Source organism: Ceratotherium simum, chromosome X (assembly GCF_057802395.1).
Source record: "Ceratotherium simum simum isolate JZ-2026a chromosome X, ASM5780239v1, whole genome shotgun sequence".
Classification (NCBI taxonomy): domain Eukaryota; kingdom Metazoa; phylum Chordata; class Mammalia; order Perissodactyla; family Rhinocerotidae; genus Ceratotherium; species Ceratotherium simum.
In genome coordinates this window covers 20,394,920-20,414,025 of record NC_141940.1, presented here as the reverse complement: position 1 = coordinate 20,414,025, position 19,106 = coordinate 20,394,920, and the positions used below count along the sequence as shown (strand labels likewise).

Sequence of the window (19,106 nt, the reverse complement as noted above, 5' to 3'; positions counted from 1 at the left end):
CTCTAACTATGTGTAGGGCTGCGTCTCAGTGTAATATCTACATCTGTAATTCCCTGTATCTTTAGGTCCCTGAAATGCCAAATGTAGTTCAACCGCCCAAGAAACCAAACTTTTGAAAATAACTTTGATTCCATATTTGTAGAGTATGAATGCTACTGCCATATTAAGGACAGCTTTTGAACACATTAAGCCCACATAAGACCCTACTTCCCATAGGAGATTGGAAGAAGCCAATAAGGAGGGATAGGCCAGTAAATCTGCAACCCAAAGAAATCTCTGTGAATGGGGCCACACCCTCATTTCCATGTATTGTTCTTCCAAGGAGATTATACCACAAAATGGAGGGCAATCTCACTCCCATACCACTCCTTCTTACCCACCCGGATCCCAGGTAGATCTACCCATTCATTATTGGAAGGATCAGCTCCATCATATGCTCAATGAGCATTTAGGATGTGTCAGGCATCATGTAGGTCTAGGGATATATAAGTAACAATGATACCGCCCACATCAGCCGAAAGCTCATGGCCTAGTGAGGGATACCAGTGATAAGGTAACTGCAGAAGTGTGTGTTATTGGAATCTATGCTGGAAGGACATTCATACAACAAACACCCATACACACAGATCAAACAGACAATCCTTTGTTCTTTGATCCTCAATAAAAAGCTAAACTAATAAAATTAATGTCTACCATTTATTGAGAACTTATATGCCAGGCACTGTACATATATTATATTTAGGCAAATCCTCACAACAACCCTGTGAGGTAGGCATTATTATTATACCAATTTTGCAAATCAGGAAACTGAAGCACAGAGAGGCATCATACAGTAGGTTGGATAGATTCTGTTATCCCATTTTAGAGTAGGGGAAACCAAAGCACAGAGAGGCGAAGTGACTTGCTCAAGATCACACAGGGAGGTGGTGTCAGAGATGGAACTAGAAACCAGGATTACTGCTTCTAAGTCCAGGGTACTTTCTGTAGCACCACAGCTTTCCCCAAGGCTATTTAGCTTGATGGAGCAACTAAAGCAAATGTGGCCAATTCTGTCTAGAAGCATCTAGGCCATGGGAAAGTTGGGGCTGGGGTGTATGTCTTGCATTTGGACATTTTGGGGAGCCTTCTGCTGTGTTTAAAGCTTGGTACTGCCTTACTGGATCTATATATACAGGACTAAAATAATTTATAAAGACATTTCTAAAATATTAACTATCACTTTATCGTTTTTTATTTTACTTTTAGCACTAGCAATTCATTCTATTTTCCACACTTAAAAATAATAATCACAAACAGAATAAAAATGCATTCAAAATTTTAAAAATCACTTTATAAGACTGCAGTGGCAGTGCCTGGCACATATTCAGTGCTCAATAAATATTAGTCAAATGAATGAATAAATGCATGATATTCAACAAGTAGAGAACAACAAAGCTGTGATGAGCTGAAGCTGCTGGACATTTGGCCGGGCTCACTCATAGCATGTGTGATTCTAATTTGCATCTCAGTCTAATGTCAACTGACTCTAGCTCTTGGGCCTTGCAGGGCCTAGCAACTTGCCAAGCAAAGTAAAATCAGAAACCCTGGCTCATCCAGCCATGATCCCAGGGACAACGATCATCAGACCCCAGCAGCCATAGCCACACCCACCTGCCACAATCAGCTTCAGGGGGTTGCTGGGCTCTGACCACAGGGTGGGGAGCATCTGGATATGAGTGCGGCAGATGTAAACCCCTTCACTCTCAGGTGTCATGTTGGCAATGGAGAATATGGCCACTGTCCCGGTTGGGACTTGGTAATCCACGGGCTCTGCATATCCCTCTTTGAACAGCATGAATACCAAATCCTGCAGCCAGCCATGGCAGAGTATGTTAACGTTACATCCAGGAAGAGGGGAGGTCTCATCCTGGATCCAGAAGATGGGCTTGGGCAGCTGGCCTGGAAAGAGAGAATGAACTGGAATTCAGGTAGAGCAAGGATAGTGCTACTCAGGGAACAGCAGAGGAGAGCTCTATTTAAATGAGCCTTACCTGTATAATCTTTATTTCCCACCCCTCCTTACCCCATCTCAATCTCCCCTACATTGAAAGCCTGCCTTCTAGATCTGTTCCAGAGTCTGCATCCTCACTCTGCCTTGCCTATAGAGAGTAGGCACTTATTTACTAACTGTAGAATGCCTGCATATATGCATTCATGGATTTGAGGTAAACAAATGAATTAATTAAACGAACCCTGCTCTGGGAAGGCCAGTTTGAATCCCAGGAGCTGGAGTTTAGTCTTGATCATCTATCTGTGTCTTCTTACCTGGTGCCTTCAACTCTAAAACTTTACTAGGCTCTGACCAGCCTGTCTCCTTCCAGTAGCAGCACCTGTAAAGACCTGTATTGGACTTAGTAAGGGCGCCTATGGGGAATGAAACTTGGAAGGTCTTGTAGGAAGGACGGATCCAGGTCATCTGTGTCTTATCCTTCAGCAGCAGGAACTTGCTTGAAATCCGAGAGGGGCTTTTGCACCAAAGTGTGATGTTCTCCCAAGGAGCCTGGGGGTAGTTGGTCTCTATCCACAGCTCCGGTTGAGATTGCATCGCTGTCATTTCCAAACGTCACAAAGATGTGAGCAGTCCAACCTTCTCCCTCCCCATAACATGCCCCGCAATGTTCCTTAAAATAAGCCCCTACCCAGATTCCTCCTTTTGTCTTTCCCTGGGGACAGGAGTGTCTGCTTGTGTGCGGGGTGGGATAGGGACCCCAGGATACTTGTTCAAGGAATCCAAGTGAGTTGGATTGGGGAATAAAGCACAAGTCTGGCTTCCTTTCCATCTTAGATAAAGCTGTTTACTATTCTGTGGGAAGCCAAGTCATGAAATGAGGGGCTCTGATTCCCAACCAGCTCAACCTGGGGATTGTGTTTGGGATCTCAAAGCAGTTATGACCAGGGCCATGGAGGCAGGCTGACGTCTTGGAGCCTTCAGGAAGGAAGGTACCTGAGGTGGCAGAACTCACTTACCTATTGATGTCATACCCAGACTCAGCCCTGAAAAGAGAGATTATGGTAAAAAAAAAAAAAGGGGGCCCCCTTATTGTCCCTACCCACCCTGAAACCTTAATACTTCCCTCTCCCTCCCCAAGGTGCCCACTTACAGGGGTATTTATGACAAGGTCACTTGCCCCTCACCCCTTCCTCATACTCACGAATGCAAAAGACCAAGAGAGTGAATTTCCACAGCATGGTGGCCCCCCCCTGGCCTGTCCAGGGTCGTGGGGCCTCTGGTGCTCAATGTGCGCTTCGAGTCTTGAGGGGCTTTGCCGCTCAGCACGTGGTGAGATCTAAAAGCAGAAGTATTTTTATTCAGGGGATTTGTCCTGCTCCTTGAAGTTTAGTTTGGATCACTAAACTGCACTTGACAACCCTACCTTCCACTCCCTCACAGGCATGCAGGGCATTACAAGGTCACCTGCTACTTCCTCTTCTTGCCCCTTTGCCCCCTCTGCCCTCCTGCCACCCAAAGTCTTTGCTGGTATCTAACACGTCGGATTTGCTGAAATGCCTACTTGTCTCTGGGATCTCAGAGGCCCAGAGGATGACCTAATCCAGGCCAGCAGAAGCCCCATGGGTTGAGGGAGATGAGAGGTGTAGAGAGTCACCTTTTCAAATATATATATATATATACTCTAACTGAGTCCTCCAACCATCTAGCAAAGGAAGCCTTCCTATCATCCCCATTTTGCTGGCAAGGAAACTAAGGCTTAGAGAGGATATATAATTTGCCCAAAGTCAAAAGATATTAAATATCAGAGCTAAAATTCAAATGTTTTTTTAACTCCAATGCCTATGCTCTAAAACCAGTATTTAAACTCCCAGAGGCAGCCCTTGCTCCCTTTCGCAGCCCCCTTATACCTCCCATCTCATCCCATCCAGACCTTCCCATCTGTGGAATGCTTCAGATCCAATATTGCTCTCATTCTTATCTCTTGCCCCCAAAAGGTCAAAACCCCCATCTCAAGTAGGTGTTGGGGAATCAAGCTGCTTGAGCTAATTAATATAAGGTGTAAACAATTTATTGGCTGCCCATAATTCGTAAGCATTTTTGTTCACTGCCCTTGAAGAAAAAAAGAATTGTTTGAATTTCGGGGAATATGGCAAAAATATTGAGTTCAGGGAGGCCTTCTCATTTTCCCAAAAATCACAATTGACCCCAGGCCCTGCATGTACATAAGGTAGACCCCTTACTCTTTCCTGTCTCTCCTCTCCCTTCCCTCCACCCAGAGTATCCTTTTGCCAAGGGAAGGTGTATTTCCACCACACAAACTCTGGCTAATTCTCCTCCACCAACATTTTGTTCAGAGTCGGAGGTCCTGGCTGACCCCAGCTGTTTAATCCTATCTCAGTAGAGTGGGGTAAAGGCAGCTCCCAGAACAGAAGGGAGTTGATTTCGCTTCCCCAAACGGATCCTAGTACCACAGCCTCTAACTCGCTTCAGTGCTAACACTGGGTGGGATGGAGGAACAAGAAAAGGGGAAGATTCCTTTTCAAACACCTGGGCTGTAGGAAGAAAGTGGACTGTCAGAGATCCAAGGCGACACAGTTTCCTTTTACATTTCTCACTTGACACTTACATTTACATAAAGGATGCTCAAATTACCCTCTCTGAACTTTGCTTATTTGTAAAGTTGGGGAATAATATCCACCTAGCATTGTTGTTGTGTTGGATCAGAGATAACATACGTAAAGTGTCAGGTGCATAGCGAACATTTCATAAAAAGGCAGCTATTTTTCTTTTTCCCAAAGCGGGCATCAACCTGGTGTAGGACCCTAAAGATGCTCTTTCCATCTCAGCTCCTACAGCCCCCTGTCTGCACTCCTCTCAGGGCCAGGCCCAGGCCCAGACTTGGGTGCCACCCTGTTGCTTTGTTCCCCTGAGGCTTTGGGCCAGGATTTATTGGGGAATCCAGGTTCTACTACGAAGGGAAAGGTTCAACCTGGGATTCTGCCCAGGAATGCATCTGAGGTCCAGCCTTGCCACTTGGACCCCTAAACCAGAGTTTTGCCTCCTGGGGGCTTGAGTGGAGTCAGGGAAGCTGGGCTTCTGAGCATGGTTTACCCTTCCCCAATCACTAAGGAAACCATAATAATTTATATCCAGCCAAAACGACGAATCTTCTGCCCAGGGAACGTGGGAAGCAGCCGCAAGCTTCAGGTTAATTGGCCACGCCCATTTTTGGCCTTTCACACTCCCACCCCCACCCCCAACTTCGGCTGTTTAGCCTTTTTACCTTCCCCTTCCACTCCACCCCAAGCACTTTCCCTTCCCTTAGGCAGCGCCGCAGTGCTTTTGAGGGTGACATACTCGAAATGTCTAATGTCTCGCCCCCTGGATAGCTTTGAGGGCTCCAGGAATCAAAGGGGTTGGGCTCGGCAGGGTGCTAGGTACATGCTCCGCTGAGGGTTTGGAGGGAAGACTGAGAAGGAAAAGGGAAGATATCTATAGTGCCCAGGGATTCTCGGCGCGAGGCAAGGCTGGGATCCGGGGAGGGAAGGAGAAAGGGAGGGATAAAGCGGGTGGGGGGACAGACTGGGGAGCAGTTTGATTAACGGCAATTAATTACAGCAGGGAAACGATTTTGGGGTTTTGTTTAGGATCTGATGGCCCGTATTTAATCTTCAGCCACAGGACTATGCGCTCATTTGCAGGTACTTACGGTAGTTGAAGGCCCGCTCCGTTGTTGGAGATTCTCCAGTGAGCTCCTCCAGATGCAGCAAACTGCCCGGCATGAGAAGAGCTGCCTAAGGACGGCCTCTCAGGCTCCGCGCCCCGCCTCCTTCTCTCCCCCGCCTGCTCGCTGGCCGGCTCCAACCTCCTCCCCGCCCTCCGCCAGGCTCTGGGAGTCCACCTACACCAACTCCGCCTGACACCTGCAGTCCTCTGACGACCGGGATTTCTACGCCCCTCCCAGCTCCCCGCCTCTCTCCTGACTCCCTGCAGAGGTTGCTGGAGCCAAACTCAGGCCCCTGCCCCCTCGCCTGTCGCCTGTCGGTCAGAGTTTCACTGGGTCACTGTATTCTGGAGGGGAGAGGACCAGCTCTTAAGACTGCCAAAGCTGTAGATCCCTCCTCTCAAGCTCCCCAACGCCTTTAAAGGGATCTCAGATCTTCCTCTGCCCATTTCATGTCCCACTTACGAATAAACATTGCCACCATGGTTTAAATGCCTACTATGTGCCTCTGGGCCCTGGGCATCTGCTTTTTCTAATCTTCATAGCAACCCTACAAGATGTGTTACTTCCCTCAGTTTTACAGATGAGGAAACTGAAGCTCAGAGAGGGTTAAGTAACTTGGACAGCCTTCAAAGTCCAACTTGGGATAAAGCCCAGGCTTTAGAGACATAGACATACAAATTTAGATTTCAGTCTAGGTTCTACTATTTGATAGCTGAGTGACCGCAAGTAAGTGAGTTCAACTCTGAGTCCCAGTTTCCCCATCTGTAAAATAAAGAAAACAACAGAAGCTATTACATAGGGGTTTGATGAAATAGTGCAAGTAAAACTTACAGCACAGCAGGCCTGGTACGAGGTAAGTGCTCAATAAATGGTAGCCGCTGCTGCTAGTACTTATTAACCTGTACAGCGTTCCCCAAATGCGCTAGAGTAACATGATTTCAATGATGTGGACAACCTTTCACAAATTTAGTTGACCAAGAAAGACTTTTTGAAATGTTAATGATGTATGTATAGGATACTAACCAAAGCTCCTGACATATATTATATGATGGGATTCAAGCATAGCATCCGATGGACTCACAGATCCATTGATTGTTGTAAGAGATAGCTAAATTTTTTTCTTTATGTGCATCTTTTACCTTCATAAAAGATTAAAAATTATCTAAAGAAAAATACTGTAATTTAAAAACAAACTACGTAAAAATAAAGTAATAGCTCTTTTAATAGGCAAATTGAATATCATGTCTTCATGTGTCAGGTGATATCAATTGTGGCTTCCTGGCATCCTCTGGTCCTACACACCATAGTAAACTGCAGATTATCGCATAAGGAATAGAATGGCAATATGAATATAAATTTGTGACTTTTTCGTGCAAGTTATCTAACCTCCCCAAGTCTCAGTTTTCTTATTTGTAAATTGGAGATAATAATTGCACTTACTATCACATAGAGTTTTGGGTAGGATTCAGTGAAAATCCTCCTATAAACCACTACACAGTGCCTGGGACACAGCAAGCATCTATTAATTCAATAAATGTTTATTGAGTATTTTCTTTGTGCCAAGCATTGTTCTAGATGCTGATGACTCAGAGAATGGCAATTTCTGCTCTTAAGGGGTTTGTAGTCTAAGGATAAACAGTGATAGAGAGTGAGTAGGAGATAGCCAGAGAAGGAGGTGCCATGGGAGTCAGAGGATTGCAATAGGAAAGACCAGCAAGTAAGGCATGGAGAACTGCAAGCTATTTGCTGGTCCTGTGTGCCTAAACTAGGGCAGTGGAAGCAGAGAAGGAGAGGGGAGTAAGGGTTCCTAAAACATTTAGGAGGTAAAATTGGCCAAACATGATGGTTATTTGGAACACAGTAGTGATAATATCTGTCATTGTGGAAATATCCATGCCAGTTTTCAAAACATTTATATAGAAATCATTACGTAGGCCTGGTGGCTTAATGGTTAAGTTCACACACTCTGCTTTGGCAGCCCAGAGTTTGCATGTTGAAATCCTGGGTGTGGACCAATGGACTGCTCACCAAGCCATGCTGTGGTGGCATCCCACATACAAAATGGGGGAAGATGGGCACAGATGTTAGCTCAGGGCCAATCTTCCTCAGCACAAAGAGGAGGATTGACAAGAGATGTTAGCTCAGGGCCAGTCTTGCTCACCAAAAAAAAAAAAAAGAAAGAAAAGTAAAAAGAAATCATTATGATAGTACCAGACACTAAGTGCTTTATAAACATTAACTCATTTTACCTCCATAACAACACTATGGGATAGCTATCATTATCAGCCCCATTTTACAGATGAAGAAACTGAAACAACCATTAAGCAAACCACTCAAGGCCAACACAGCCAGCAAGTGGCAGAGCTGAGATTCACATCCAGGTAGTCTGTATCTACAAGCCCATGTTCTTTTTTTTTTTACTTAAACCACTTTATTGATTTTAATACATCTATAAAAAGCATCTTATATAGAAAAGTTTTCTAAAACTTTTTATGCAAAGTAACTGAACAACCTAGGTCTTTCATTTTTTTATTGAGGTATAATTGACATACATTATATTAGTATCAAGTGTACAACATGATTCAATATTTGTATATATTGTGAAATGCAGTCCCGTGTTAACCACTACCCTATGCTGCCTCTGCATTGGATGCTCAGAATAATAAAAACAAAAAAATTAAAAAAAATTAAAAATTTAAAAAACAGATGTGAAAATGCTTAGTAAAAAAGAAAAGCACCAATCAAATATATTGTTAATAATGTAGAAAAAAGGCAATGATAGTGTCCCTCAGCTCTCTGCAAGTCCTTGGGCTGAAGCTTGTGCTCTTGGACCAGCAGCCTGAATATAGAGCCCAGATTCCCCACTAACTGGATGGAGGAACCTGAAAGAGGTCCTGGGACTGTGTAAGTGAGAATACCACACACTCTTGCCTTTTGCTCTGGGACACTATAGAATCCTGAAGGGACTTATTATTCAGGCTTCATAGAAGCCCCTCATTCAAACTATGGCTGGCAATTGAGACATTAGAAGCTCCATCTCTAGGCTACCTTTGTGGGTCTTGAAACTTGTAGCCTGCCTGCAGAAGGGGAAACATTCTCTGGCCAATCTCCCTAGAGAAAATTTGAGTGGCCCAATATTATAAAGCCGGTACTAGAGACCAATAGGGTCTGGGGCTGCAACTTAGCTGAGATGGAGTTCTTCACATTGGCTCTGCTGGCCTTCCCCCGTGAGGAATCCAGCAGGCCTATGGCTCTGTGACTCTGAATCTTCCATGCATACACACTCCAAGAAGCCTGGGTTTTTTTTCCTGGTTTATTACTCTAGAGTTGGCTGATATTAAACAACTCCTCTTTTAGGAAACGTTTTGAGACTTACCAGTCTTATTCCTAACGGCCAGGGCCTCTCTGACTCTCCATTCCCTTAAACTGGTAGGATGAACAGGAGGGGGCTGAGTATGGAAGCTCCCACCCTCACTGTCCTGGGAGGTAGTGATACCAGAAAATATTCCTGAGCCATACCCCTTCTCACTTTCACACCTTGAGCATGGGGGCTGGAAGTGGGTTACTCCTGCAAAAGCTTCAGTCATTTCTTACGGATTCTGAGACAACTGTTAAACACAAGATTTTATTGAGTACATACTATACACTTTGAAGTAGGGAGGGTGGTGGAGTGTAGAGGTGGGACTAAATGTGATTTGTAAGACAGAGTTTCTAAGCTCCAAAGACTCTCAGCCTAGAGAGAAGAAAAGAGCAACTATCTTACACAAGCTGTGTTGGGGACCAGAGGAGTGCTAGACAAGCTTCGAGAAGGTGGAGCTCAAAGGAGGTGAGGCACCAAGGGCCATGTATATGCACAGGGTAGTCTGGGGAGACTTTCTCCATAATTGAGTCCAGTGTACGGTGATGAGAATTTTTTTTAAGCTAAATTTGTCTTATAGTAGTCTAACCAGGAGAAGCAGAGGGCAAAGCTGGCCTCTTCCCAGTGACGTGCTGGAGCTGGCTAGCACTGTCAGGAAAGCTGAATGTGTGCATCTTATCTCAACCCACCATTCAGTAATACCACGTTGGTAGCTTAAAACTGGCCGTGGTCAGAGAATTTACTCCACTGAATAAGCAAATACAACAAATCAGTTTTTTTCCCCGGAGTGGTGTTTGTTAAACATTTACTTACTAGTAAACCACTTTTTTCCAGTTTTATGCTTTAGGACGCTGATTCTCACTGGTAAACAAGAACTACCAAGAATCCTGATAATTTTCTTACCATCAACAGAATGATGAACGCTGTGGTCCACCCCCCCCCCACTTCACTGCTGTGTAAGCCACCTAAGGACTGTGTCAGATCTCTAGACTATTTGGTGCATTGAAAGGTTGCTAATATGTCTTAGAACCCCTCCCAACTCCCCAGTAAGTGTCAGCCATCATCTTCTTCTGTAATGGAGAGGGTAGTGGAGTAGACAAGTAAGGAACTAAGGTGGGACTAGACAGGTGGTGTCCTGGGATAGTGAGGAGGACCACCCAGACAGGTTAGGTTCCAACAGCAAGACTTGGCGGGAGTTTGAGCTTTGGGGGTGGGGAGTACCTCCTTTTGGGGATGCAAAGGGAAGCTGAGGCCTGCCCACAGAGCTTGGGTTTCAACTTATCCTTTGTCAAGTATTTCAGTAATTAAGGGCAGAGGTTGGGGCACTAAGTCACTTCCAGAATCTGTAACTGAGAGTATTTTGAGGACTGTGAGGGAAGATTCCTAGACTAGATCAAATGCATATGATGAACCAGAACTGAAACTTATTTAATCAAAATACTTGCATTGTGAGCCATAAGGCATAGAGGCCTGCGTGATCAAGCTTCTGGATGCCTGTCACAAAGCAAACCAACGGTATGATTACCTAGGTGAATTTAACTTAAGGTTAATAGGTGGTTAGAGAAAATGAGGTTCTGTTGTGTTCCAATCTAACAGGGCCACAAGGTTCTGTTTGGCCCATGTAACATTTACCAAAAAGGTAAACTGTTGGCCCACTGTCTCCAAATAATAATCCTCCTAGCATCGCAAGATGCCTTTTATTTATATGGGAAACAGCGAGAAGATATGTGTGTGCTTATATGTTTTGTGCATCTGAGTACATAGGGGTGGGGATTCAGGGATAGACTTATAAAATGAAAGAGGGCTCTGAGGGTAGGCTGCAAAGTGTTTCAGTGTCCGCTTTTCCTGTGTTGGATGAAGCTGATTGCCCCAGAAGGGAAGAGATGGGCTCAGCCCCACTGCCTGGGATGAGCAGGCAGAGTGGCTCCTATGAGCAGTTTAGGTCTGACACAGGCAGGATGCTTTAAAGTGCCAGTGCCAGGAAAGCGCTTTTCTGCTTTAGAGTCTGACTTGCCTCCAATGTGTCCAAATTGTAGACATTTTCATGGGCGGGGTAAGGAGGAGGTGGGAGGGAACGTCATTCGGGAACTTTTAATCACTTGTCCAGAGGAAAGTATAGAAGCCAACAATTGGGTTCTTTTATTCCCATTTACTGTATGATTAACCAATTATATAATTAAAGTTAAATGGAGACATCTAAACTGCAAGAGCAATACAAATTAGCCATTTAAAAGCACATCACTGCAACATCACCCACTGTTTACAATCTGTTTCTAAAAATGTCAGTTTACAGGCAGTCATTTCAATGCACGTGCATCTCTGAGTTCTATTTGTTTTGTGCTTGAGGATATGGTCAAATTTTCTAAAGGATCCAAGTACCATTGACAGAGGGTGGTGGAAGACTTCCTTTCTCTTAACAAGTCTGTTAATTTTATATAGTTTACTGCTTTCATAGTCACCATAAAATTATTTTTTCTTATTTTATCTATCATATTGCGATGTCTCCCTATCCCACCCACCTTTAATTATTCTCTTGCTGTATTCACATCCTTTCTCCCATTTATCCATCCTCCATCCCCTACCATTTTCTTTTTCACTTTTCTCTTTTTCCCTTCTCATGCAGGAAGGGGGGAGAGAGAGAGAGAGACTTAATAACAGCTCAATCAATGTTACATTTTTATTTCATTTTTCACTAATTACTCTGGCAAAAATGCAATTGATCATAAAACTAAGATCTACATTCTATTAAGAAATTTGGCTTTGTAAGTCAGGTTAGTCACTTATCACCAGGAGCTCCCTCTCCCTGGGCTGCAGCTGTTTGCAGTAAAGCCAGTAGTTTTGGAGTTTTGCTAACAAATGCCTTGAAGTCGCCTTGATTGGCAAAGATCCTTCTCTCATCTTCAAATAGGAAAGATAGACTTGTCTGGATGGATCACTTGGGGCTTCAGACCCAGGAACTTCAGCTGGTAGTAGATCTTGCTCCAACTTTGTCTCTCTTCCACTGTAAGTAAGACGTAGTCAGGTGTCAGTCCTATTTTTACCTTGTTGAAAATCAGTTCTCTTTTTTTCTGGGCAGCTTGCAAGATGACTTCTTTTTCTTTGAAGTTTAAGAACTGTACAATTATGTGACTTGGACTTTTAGTTTGAGAGGTATATTTGAGTGGGGACCTGTAAATTCTCTCTGTATGTAAGTTGAGATTTATGTTTAGCTCTGGAAAATTTTTTTCAATAATTTCCTTAATAATGGTTTCAAGGTAACTCATTTTCTGTACCTTCAGGGATGCCAGATACACGAATATCATACCTCCTTGATATGTCTTCAAGATCGATCACCTTTTCTTGTACTGTGAAGAGTTGTTTGCTTAAAATTTTTGTCTTTTGAGACTGAAGCTCAATTTGGTCCTCATTTGTACTGATTCTCTCTTCCATGATATTTATTCTGTAATTTTCCTCTCTCAGCATTTCTTTCAATCCTGCGACCTTATTCATCAGTGTCCTGTAGTCTTTGATGAGCTTTTCCTGTGTGCATTTTAAAATGTCCACATGATCCTGTATCACTTTCAGGGTGGAAAACATCAGCTCCCTCGTGTTGGTCCTTTCTCTGGGTTCTGCCTGCTGTTCCTCCAGGCCAGCTATATCTCAAACTCTCTGAGGTCCCTGGTTCCTCTATGGCATCACAGTACTTCTTGCTTGCTCCTAAGCTTGTTTTCATCATTTTTCTCATTCCCTTTTAAGCTTAGGTAGTTTTTTTTTTTTTTTTTTTTCCTACTCTCGTAGCTGAGGATTCTGTTGGCTGCAAGTTGTTTCCAAAGCTCGGCAATTTGGTTATGCACACAGCTACTCTCTCTGTCCTCTCCCCTAGAAGCTCAAGAGCTGGGGTCTTTTAATTGAAATTCAACACCCATTTTAAACTGAAATCCTCAGAAACACTGTAGGAAATTAAGGTATAATTTATTGATGTGCTCTCCTCTAATAGCATTGGGAGCAAGAACATCATAGCCCTACAGGTAAGATAAAGAAATACATAAATGCATAAGTAAAAAATAGACACACACACATATAAATACATAAGTACACTAAATACCTGAATACATAAATATACAAACAAAAAACATAATTTAAGTAAGGGAACAAATACATAAACATGGAAATAAATATGAACATAAAATGAACCTCACGTGTTTGGAATATTTAGCATCTTCCTGGCTGAGGGTACACAGAATGTGTTTATGATTAGCAACTAAGTGCATTAGAATTATAAAGTAGAGACTGAGAGGAGTTCATCTAAATGTTTGGTGTTTGTGGAAAGAGATTTTGATTTTGTATCAGCGGGCTTGAATTTTAGTCCTGGCGGAGCCACTTACTAGTTGTGTAATTGTGTGACATTTGGCAAGCTACTGAAAGTTATTTGAGTCTCCATCTCCTCATCAGTCAAAAGAGTATTCAATAACTGTGAGTTAAATCTGAATATAGAACTTTCTGTTATCCTCAGCCTAATCATGTTTTTTTTTTTAAGAAATCTCTTTACAGTGGTTACTGGGATTTAGATTGATGATGATTATGGGGGTGGAGACAGGACAGTGATGCGGAGGAGGAAATTTGAATAGGACTCAAATGGATACCCTCTTGGGTCCCATAGCATTATCTTTCTTTTTGAATAATTAAAAAATATGTATTCAGCTTGATTATGCCCAAAGTATTGTAGAAAGTGATAAGAGAGATAAGAAAAAAATATATAAACTCTACCTTCAAGATTATGATCTAGTGGGAGATATATCCATGTTCACAGCTAAGTATAATATATTACAGAGCATGGTAAGCATTAAAAGACAGAGTGTCAAACAAAGCATTATGGAAGCGTAGAGGAGAAAACAGTTAATTCTCATTGGCTGCACTTAGGAAGTTCTTCATCCAAGTTCCCCAGACTCAAGCATCCCTATCATTAGGCATGGTGAGGGCACCTATGAGGCGTCCTGCTCCAAAACATCTGCCTCACCCACCTGATGTCTCCCTGACATTCCGTCATATAATTCACTTTTTTTTTTTTTTTTGGAATACAGGGCAAAGAATTGCAAAGTATGGAAGCACTAGGTGTGTGGAGAGTGGCTGGAAATGAGGCTAGAGACATGGACAGAATCCAGATCATTAAGGGCCATGTGTGACCAATAGTCCTTTTTAGTACAATTTCTTGTTTGTGCCAAATTGAAAGACCAGATCACCATCTAGGTCCAAAGGGAGGGCTTCTAACCAAGCAGAAAATGACCTTATCTAGCTCCTAATCCTCCCTGATGTTAGTTATGCTATCCTGGGCATAGACCCACAGGGACAGGGCTCAGAGGCCACTTTCTGAGCTGACAGTCCACCTATCCCCCTAATTCAGGCTCCTAGTAGTTCAGGTTTCTGTTTCAAAATAAAACAAAAACTGAAGATGGGATACTTTACAATTAGGGTTACACATATTAAATACCCATGTATGAAAAGGGTGGCCCTTTTCAGAGGTCTGGTAATTTTCAAATCAGGGTCTGTCTTAGTCTCCAATGTGTCCAAGCAGATAACTGTTAATGGGGTTTGGAAGAGGACAGTGTAGAGGGGAAGATGGTGTGTAGGGAAAAGAAAATCAAAATTAGCTGCAGTAAATTCAAATGCAAATGGCGGTTTCATCTGATTCTCATCTGAATTCTCAGAAGTACTCAAAATTGCTATAGAAAATTAGTATAAGCATTTGATAGGATTTGCCTAATAAAAACTAGAACAGCTGTTTGGTACCTCTACATTCAAAACAACTAAAAAATAGGTTTTAGTGCTCAGAGTACTTAGGTACTATGAGATCTTAGGCAAATAGAATTTATTCATTGTGCATTTATTCAAAAATATTTATTGCACACCTACTTTGCTTTCTAGTTCTGAGGATACATGAATGAACAAAAAAGAAAAAGCTCCACATATTAATCAATGAATATTTTTACTAAGTATCTCGGTAAATAAATTTTTTAATGCTTGAATATAAGAAACTATTTTCATAACTTTACCATTACTAAAGGTACAGAGCTGAGTTATGCTGCAAACTACGGCAACTGAATTTTTGGATGTCATTTAGTAGTGTCTGGGATTGGTTGGGGTGTAAATGACTCTGAAGATGTTTTTGGATGGCCTTATCAAATCTTTCTCTGAACCACTTCATTCAGAATCAAGTGAGCAAGTGGGGGAGGAAGGGTAGGAGGGCAGGAGAAAGAGTATGAAAAGCCTTCTACATGTTTAAAAAGGAGTAGAGGAAAAGGTTTGGCCACTTGGCGTTAAAGATCTTTTTGAGTAACTATGTGACCTTTACCTACAAAAGTTTTTTTCTTAGTATTTTTAACAAGACCTCCAGAAACTCAGGATGGCATAATCTAGTGGGGAAGCTGCAGTGCCAAGGAAATCTACACTACAATCGTCGTTAGGCACTATGATGTTAAAAATATATATTAACTAATGGAAATAGTGCTGGGCACTAATTAAAGTATCCAAATGACTTGTCATTATTAATAACTCTGTACTTCAACAAGGAGCACTTGCTGTGGAAGTTCTGTGACTATCCTGGGCACAGCATGACAATATTTTAAAAATATGTACACCATGAAAGAATCCCACTTGAAATAGCTGTAAGATGGCGCCAAAAAGTTACCAAGTGGAACTTAGCACAGACGCAAAATGAAGTAGAAATTTGTTCTTATGATCAAGAAGTAGTTTAAATTTTATACTTTTTGAAAATATATGAGGCATACTTAATAACATATGCTTTCTTGAATTTCAAATGGTTAACTCCAATGCTTATTCATTTAACTAACCTTTATTTAATGGCCACTATAAACAAGGAAGCATCAAATATTTAGCAGAATAAGATGGGTGAAAGGTGGAAGGAAGGAAAGACAAAAGAATGCAAAACCCTCTGCATGCACATTGGCAGCAAAAAGATTAATATAACACACTCAGTCTCCTTCTGGTAACTAAAAGTCTAGAATTGGAGCAAAGACATGCAAACAAATAAAAATAAAAGTACCCTGTGCTAAAGTTTGATAAGAAAAGTGCAGAAAGAATGGTCATAGAAGTTTAGTAAAGGGCAATATTCTTAATATTCTTTCCAGCCGAGAGGATCAGTGAAAGCCTTGTGGATAAGGTCACATTTGAACTGAACTCTGAAATATAGTTGGATTAATCTGGCAGCTGTAAATACTAGATGGTTAGTTCTCCAAGAGTAGAGAGTGTGACTTACTCATCTGTGAATCTCTTGTGCCTAATACAGAAATAACGCTAATAATAGCTACTATTTATCGAGTGCTTACTATTTGCTGGGCACCATCTTCCATACATTGTCACATTTACCTTCACAACATTCCCGTGAGATGCTCATGTAACAACAACAGCGGCAGCAGTAGGGGCAGCAGCAGCAACAACAGCAACAACATTTGCTGAATGCTGACTGTGAGCCAAGCTCTGCTTTAATAGCTATATGTCACTATTACTATCCCTTTCTTACACATGAGAAAACTAAGGCCCAGAGAGGTTAAGCAACTTGCGCAGGATCACACAAGTTAGTCAGAGGCAGAGCTGCAATTTGAATCCAGAACATCTGATTGCAAAACCTGTGTTATCATAGTTCAGTACCCATTACCTAGAAGGAAGTCAGAAATTTTTTATAAATGAGTGAATGAAAATTGAAAGAGGAAGGAAGAGAGCTACTGTGAAGACAGAAACCACCAAATCTGTAAACTGTTTTGGGGAGAAAGAGTGAGAGAGGCAAAACTGCCACCGTTTTTTCAACCTGAGCTAAGAAATGAAAATTTTTTCCACTGCAAAAGATGAGCTACTATGTACTGGATTTTTAAAAATTATTTTTATGCAGCATTTGAGAAATATTATGATGTGTTTTACATATATACAGTGTTATCCCATAAAGGTCATATAGAAAGCACTTCAATGAACACAGACAAAATGTTCATGCTGGTCATTTTTTGTGTGGTGGAAAATTATTGGTGATACTGTTCCTTTTTTCTTCATCCCTGTATTTTCTACTATGACAACAAATAATTTATGACTGAAAAAAGAACTTTTAAAAAGTGTAACATTCTAGGGCAGATTTTAAAAATAATCAGAATCCCTTGTTGTTTGTTAGGAAATACACACTTACATATTTAGGGGTGATGTGGATATTATATTTTCAACTTACTCTTAAATGGTTCAGAAAAAAAAGTACATATATATGGAGAGAGAGAATATACTACATATAGAGTCATATATATATATATAGAGAGAGAGAGAGAAAACAAATATACTAAAATGTCAAAACTCAGAGAATCTGAAATGTATTATCTGAGAATTTTTTATACTAATCTTGCAACGTTTCTCCAAGTCTAAATTTATGTTAAAATTAGAAAAAATACAGTTTGAATAGGTAATGTAAAAAAGCTGAGGGGAAATGCATGTGTATACATATATATATACATATATATATATAGTGTATATGTATAGTTTATAGTTCATGTATATAGTTTATAGTTCATATATACATATTACAATTTTAGATATAATAAATAAAAATAATCAGCAGAATAATAAAATTTCTACTTTTCCCAAAACATTTATTTCTGTTGATTTTCTCTCTTTTGGCACTGCCAACTTATCCTTCCTAAAGTTCCCAATTGTACCAGAAGAAACCCATTCCTAATTTGCATAATTGGCAATGTTATCTACAATATCATTTCAATGGTAAACTTCAACTTCTTCAAAATCATCTTGAGGTGGTCAAGTCTTCATATAAATTTTGGCCATTTCTACTGAGCTAACTAGCTGTTTAGTTGAATTTATCTGGGTATTTGCTTAAATGGACAGTTGGTAGGGGGATTTTGGAGATTGAGGTGCAGAGAAAGGTTGGACTAATGGGGCAATTAATCCAAATGGTGAGCTTTTTACGCAAATACAGATCGCCATGAAAACCAAAGGAAAAAAAAAAAAAGAAGAAGATAGTTATGAAAGGTTTGTGAAATTGCTTTCAGTTCTGCCGTCCAATTTCCATTAGGTCAGATCTGATGACTGTTATTATTTTTATTATAATTCTTTATCTATATATAGCACTGTTGTTCCTTTCCCCAAAAGTGCTCATAGATCCATTTTGTTCATTTACCTTCACAACAATGCTGTTAAATAGAGCCTAGGTACATGGGGACAATGCTTATTTTCTTAGCTAGCTTAGTATACAGCACCTAATTGCAGAAAAAACCATCTGTTCAGAGGCAATGGTGTCTTTGGAGTGAATGCTGACATGCCATATATAATATAGCTATTATAACTGATAATGGACATAGCTACTTATGATACTTTTGAAAGATGTTCTTGAATAGTAGTCTCAACAGTTATAAAGGACTAGACATATACTGAGCAGAACTGAAAATATACTAATTATGCATCCTAGATTGAGTAATTTTTCTTTGAATTTGGGTTCCCTCAGAGTTTAGGGAGAGAAATAAAAGCTAACAACAACCTGACTTTTCCCTTCAAATGAGAAGACCATTCTGTGATTTTATAAATTCATCACCTTATAACTTACTGTCATCTACTGAAAATCATTCAAATAGAAAACATCAACAGAGAGGTTTTTCTAACTCATGTTTATCACAAGGTAATAAGGTTAGATTGAGTTCTTTTAATAAAATTTTAATTTTGGCTCTAAATAACTTGTATCTCTTCCAAGGTTAAGAACACAGAAAGTACACATAAACACTAAGTAAGATCTAAAAATTTCCTAAAATACATTAACCATCCCATTTATATAACAAATACCTTGTTTGTTTGTGAGCATCTCAACATTAAGCCAAATAAGTAGATGCAAAAACGAAGGGAGTTGATTTGTGACACTGTCCATTGCCCAGCAACAAGGGACTATGGTTGTTTTTGCAGCATTGCACCATTTTAGGAGGCTGGGGACAATCTAGGCATATGCCACTTTTTTTCCACCTTAGGCTGAAACACAAAGCAAAATGAAAAATTTAAATCTG

General features: G+C 41.1%; 1 protein-coding gene across 1 annotated transcript in view; it reads right to left on the bottom strand.

Annotated features, from left to right (window-relative positions):
• Positions 1-19,106, bottom strand: part of IGSF1 (immunoglobulin superfamily member 1) — a 49,208-nt gene that overhangs the window by 9,978 nt on the left and 20,124 nt on the right. The window contains 6 exon segments of the mRNA XM_004437280.3: positions 1,651-1,938; positions 2,305-2,586; positions 3,007-3,033; positions 3,192-3,238; positions 3,240-3,326; positions 5,700-5,879. Of these exon segments, the coding sequence (XP_004437337.3) occupies positions 1,651-1,938; positions 2,305-2,586; positions 3,007-3,033; positions 3,192-3,238; positions 3,240-3,326; positions 5,700-5,879 (911 nt within the window).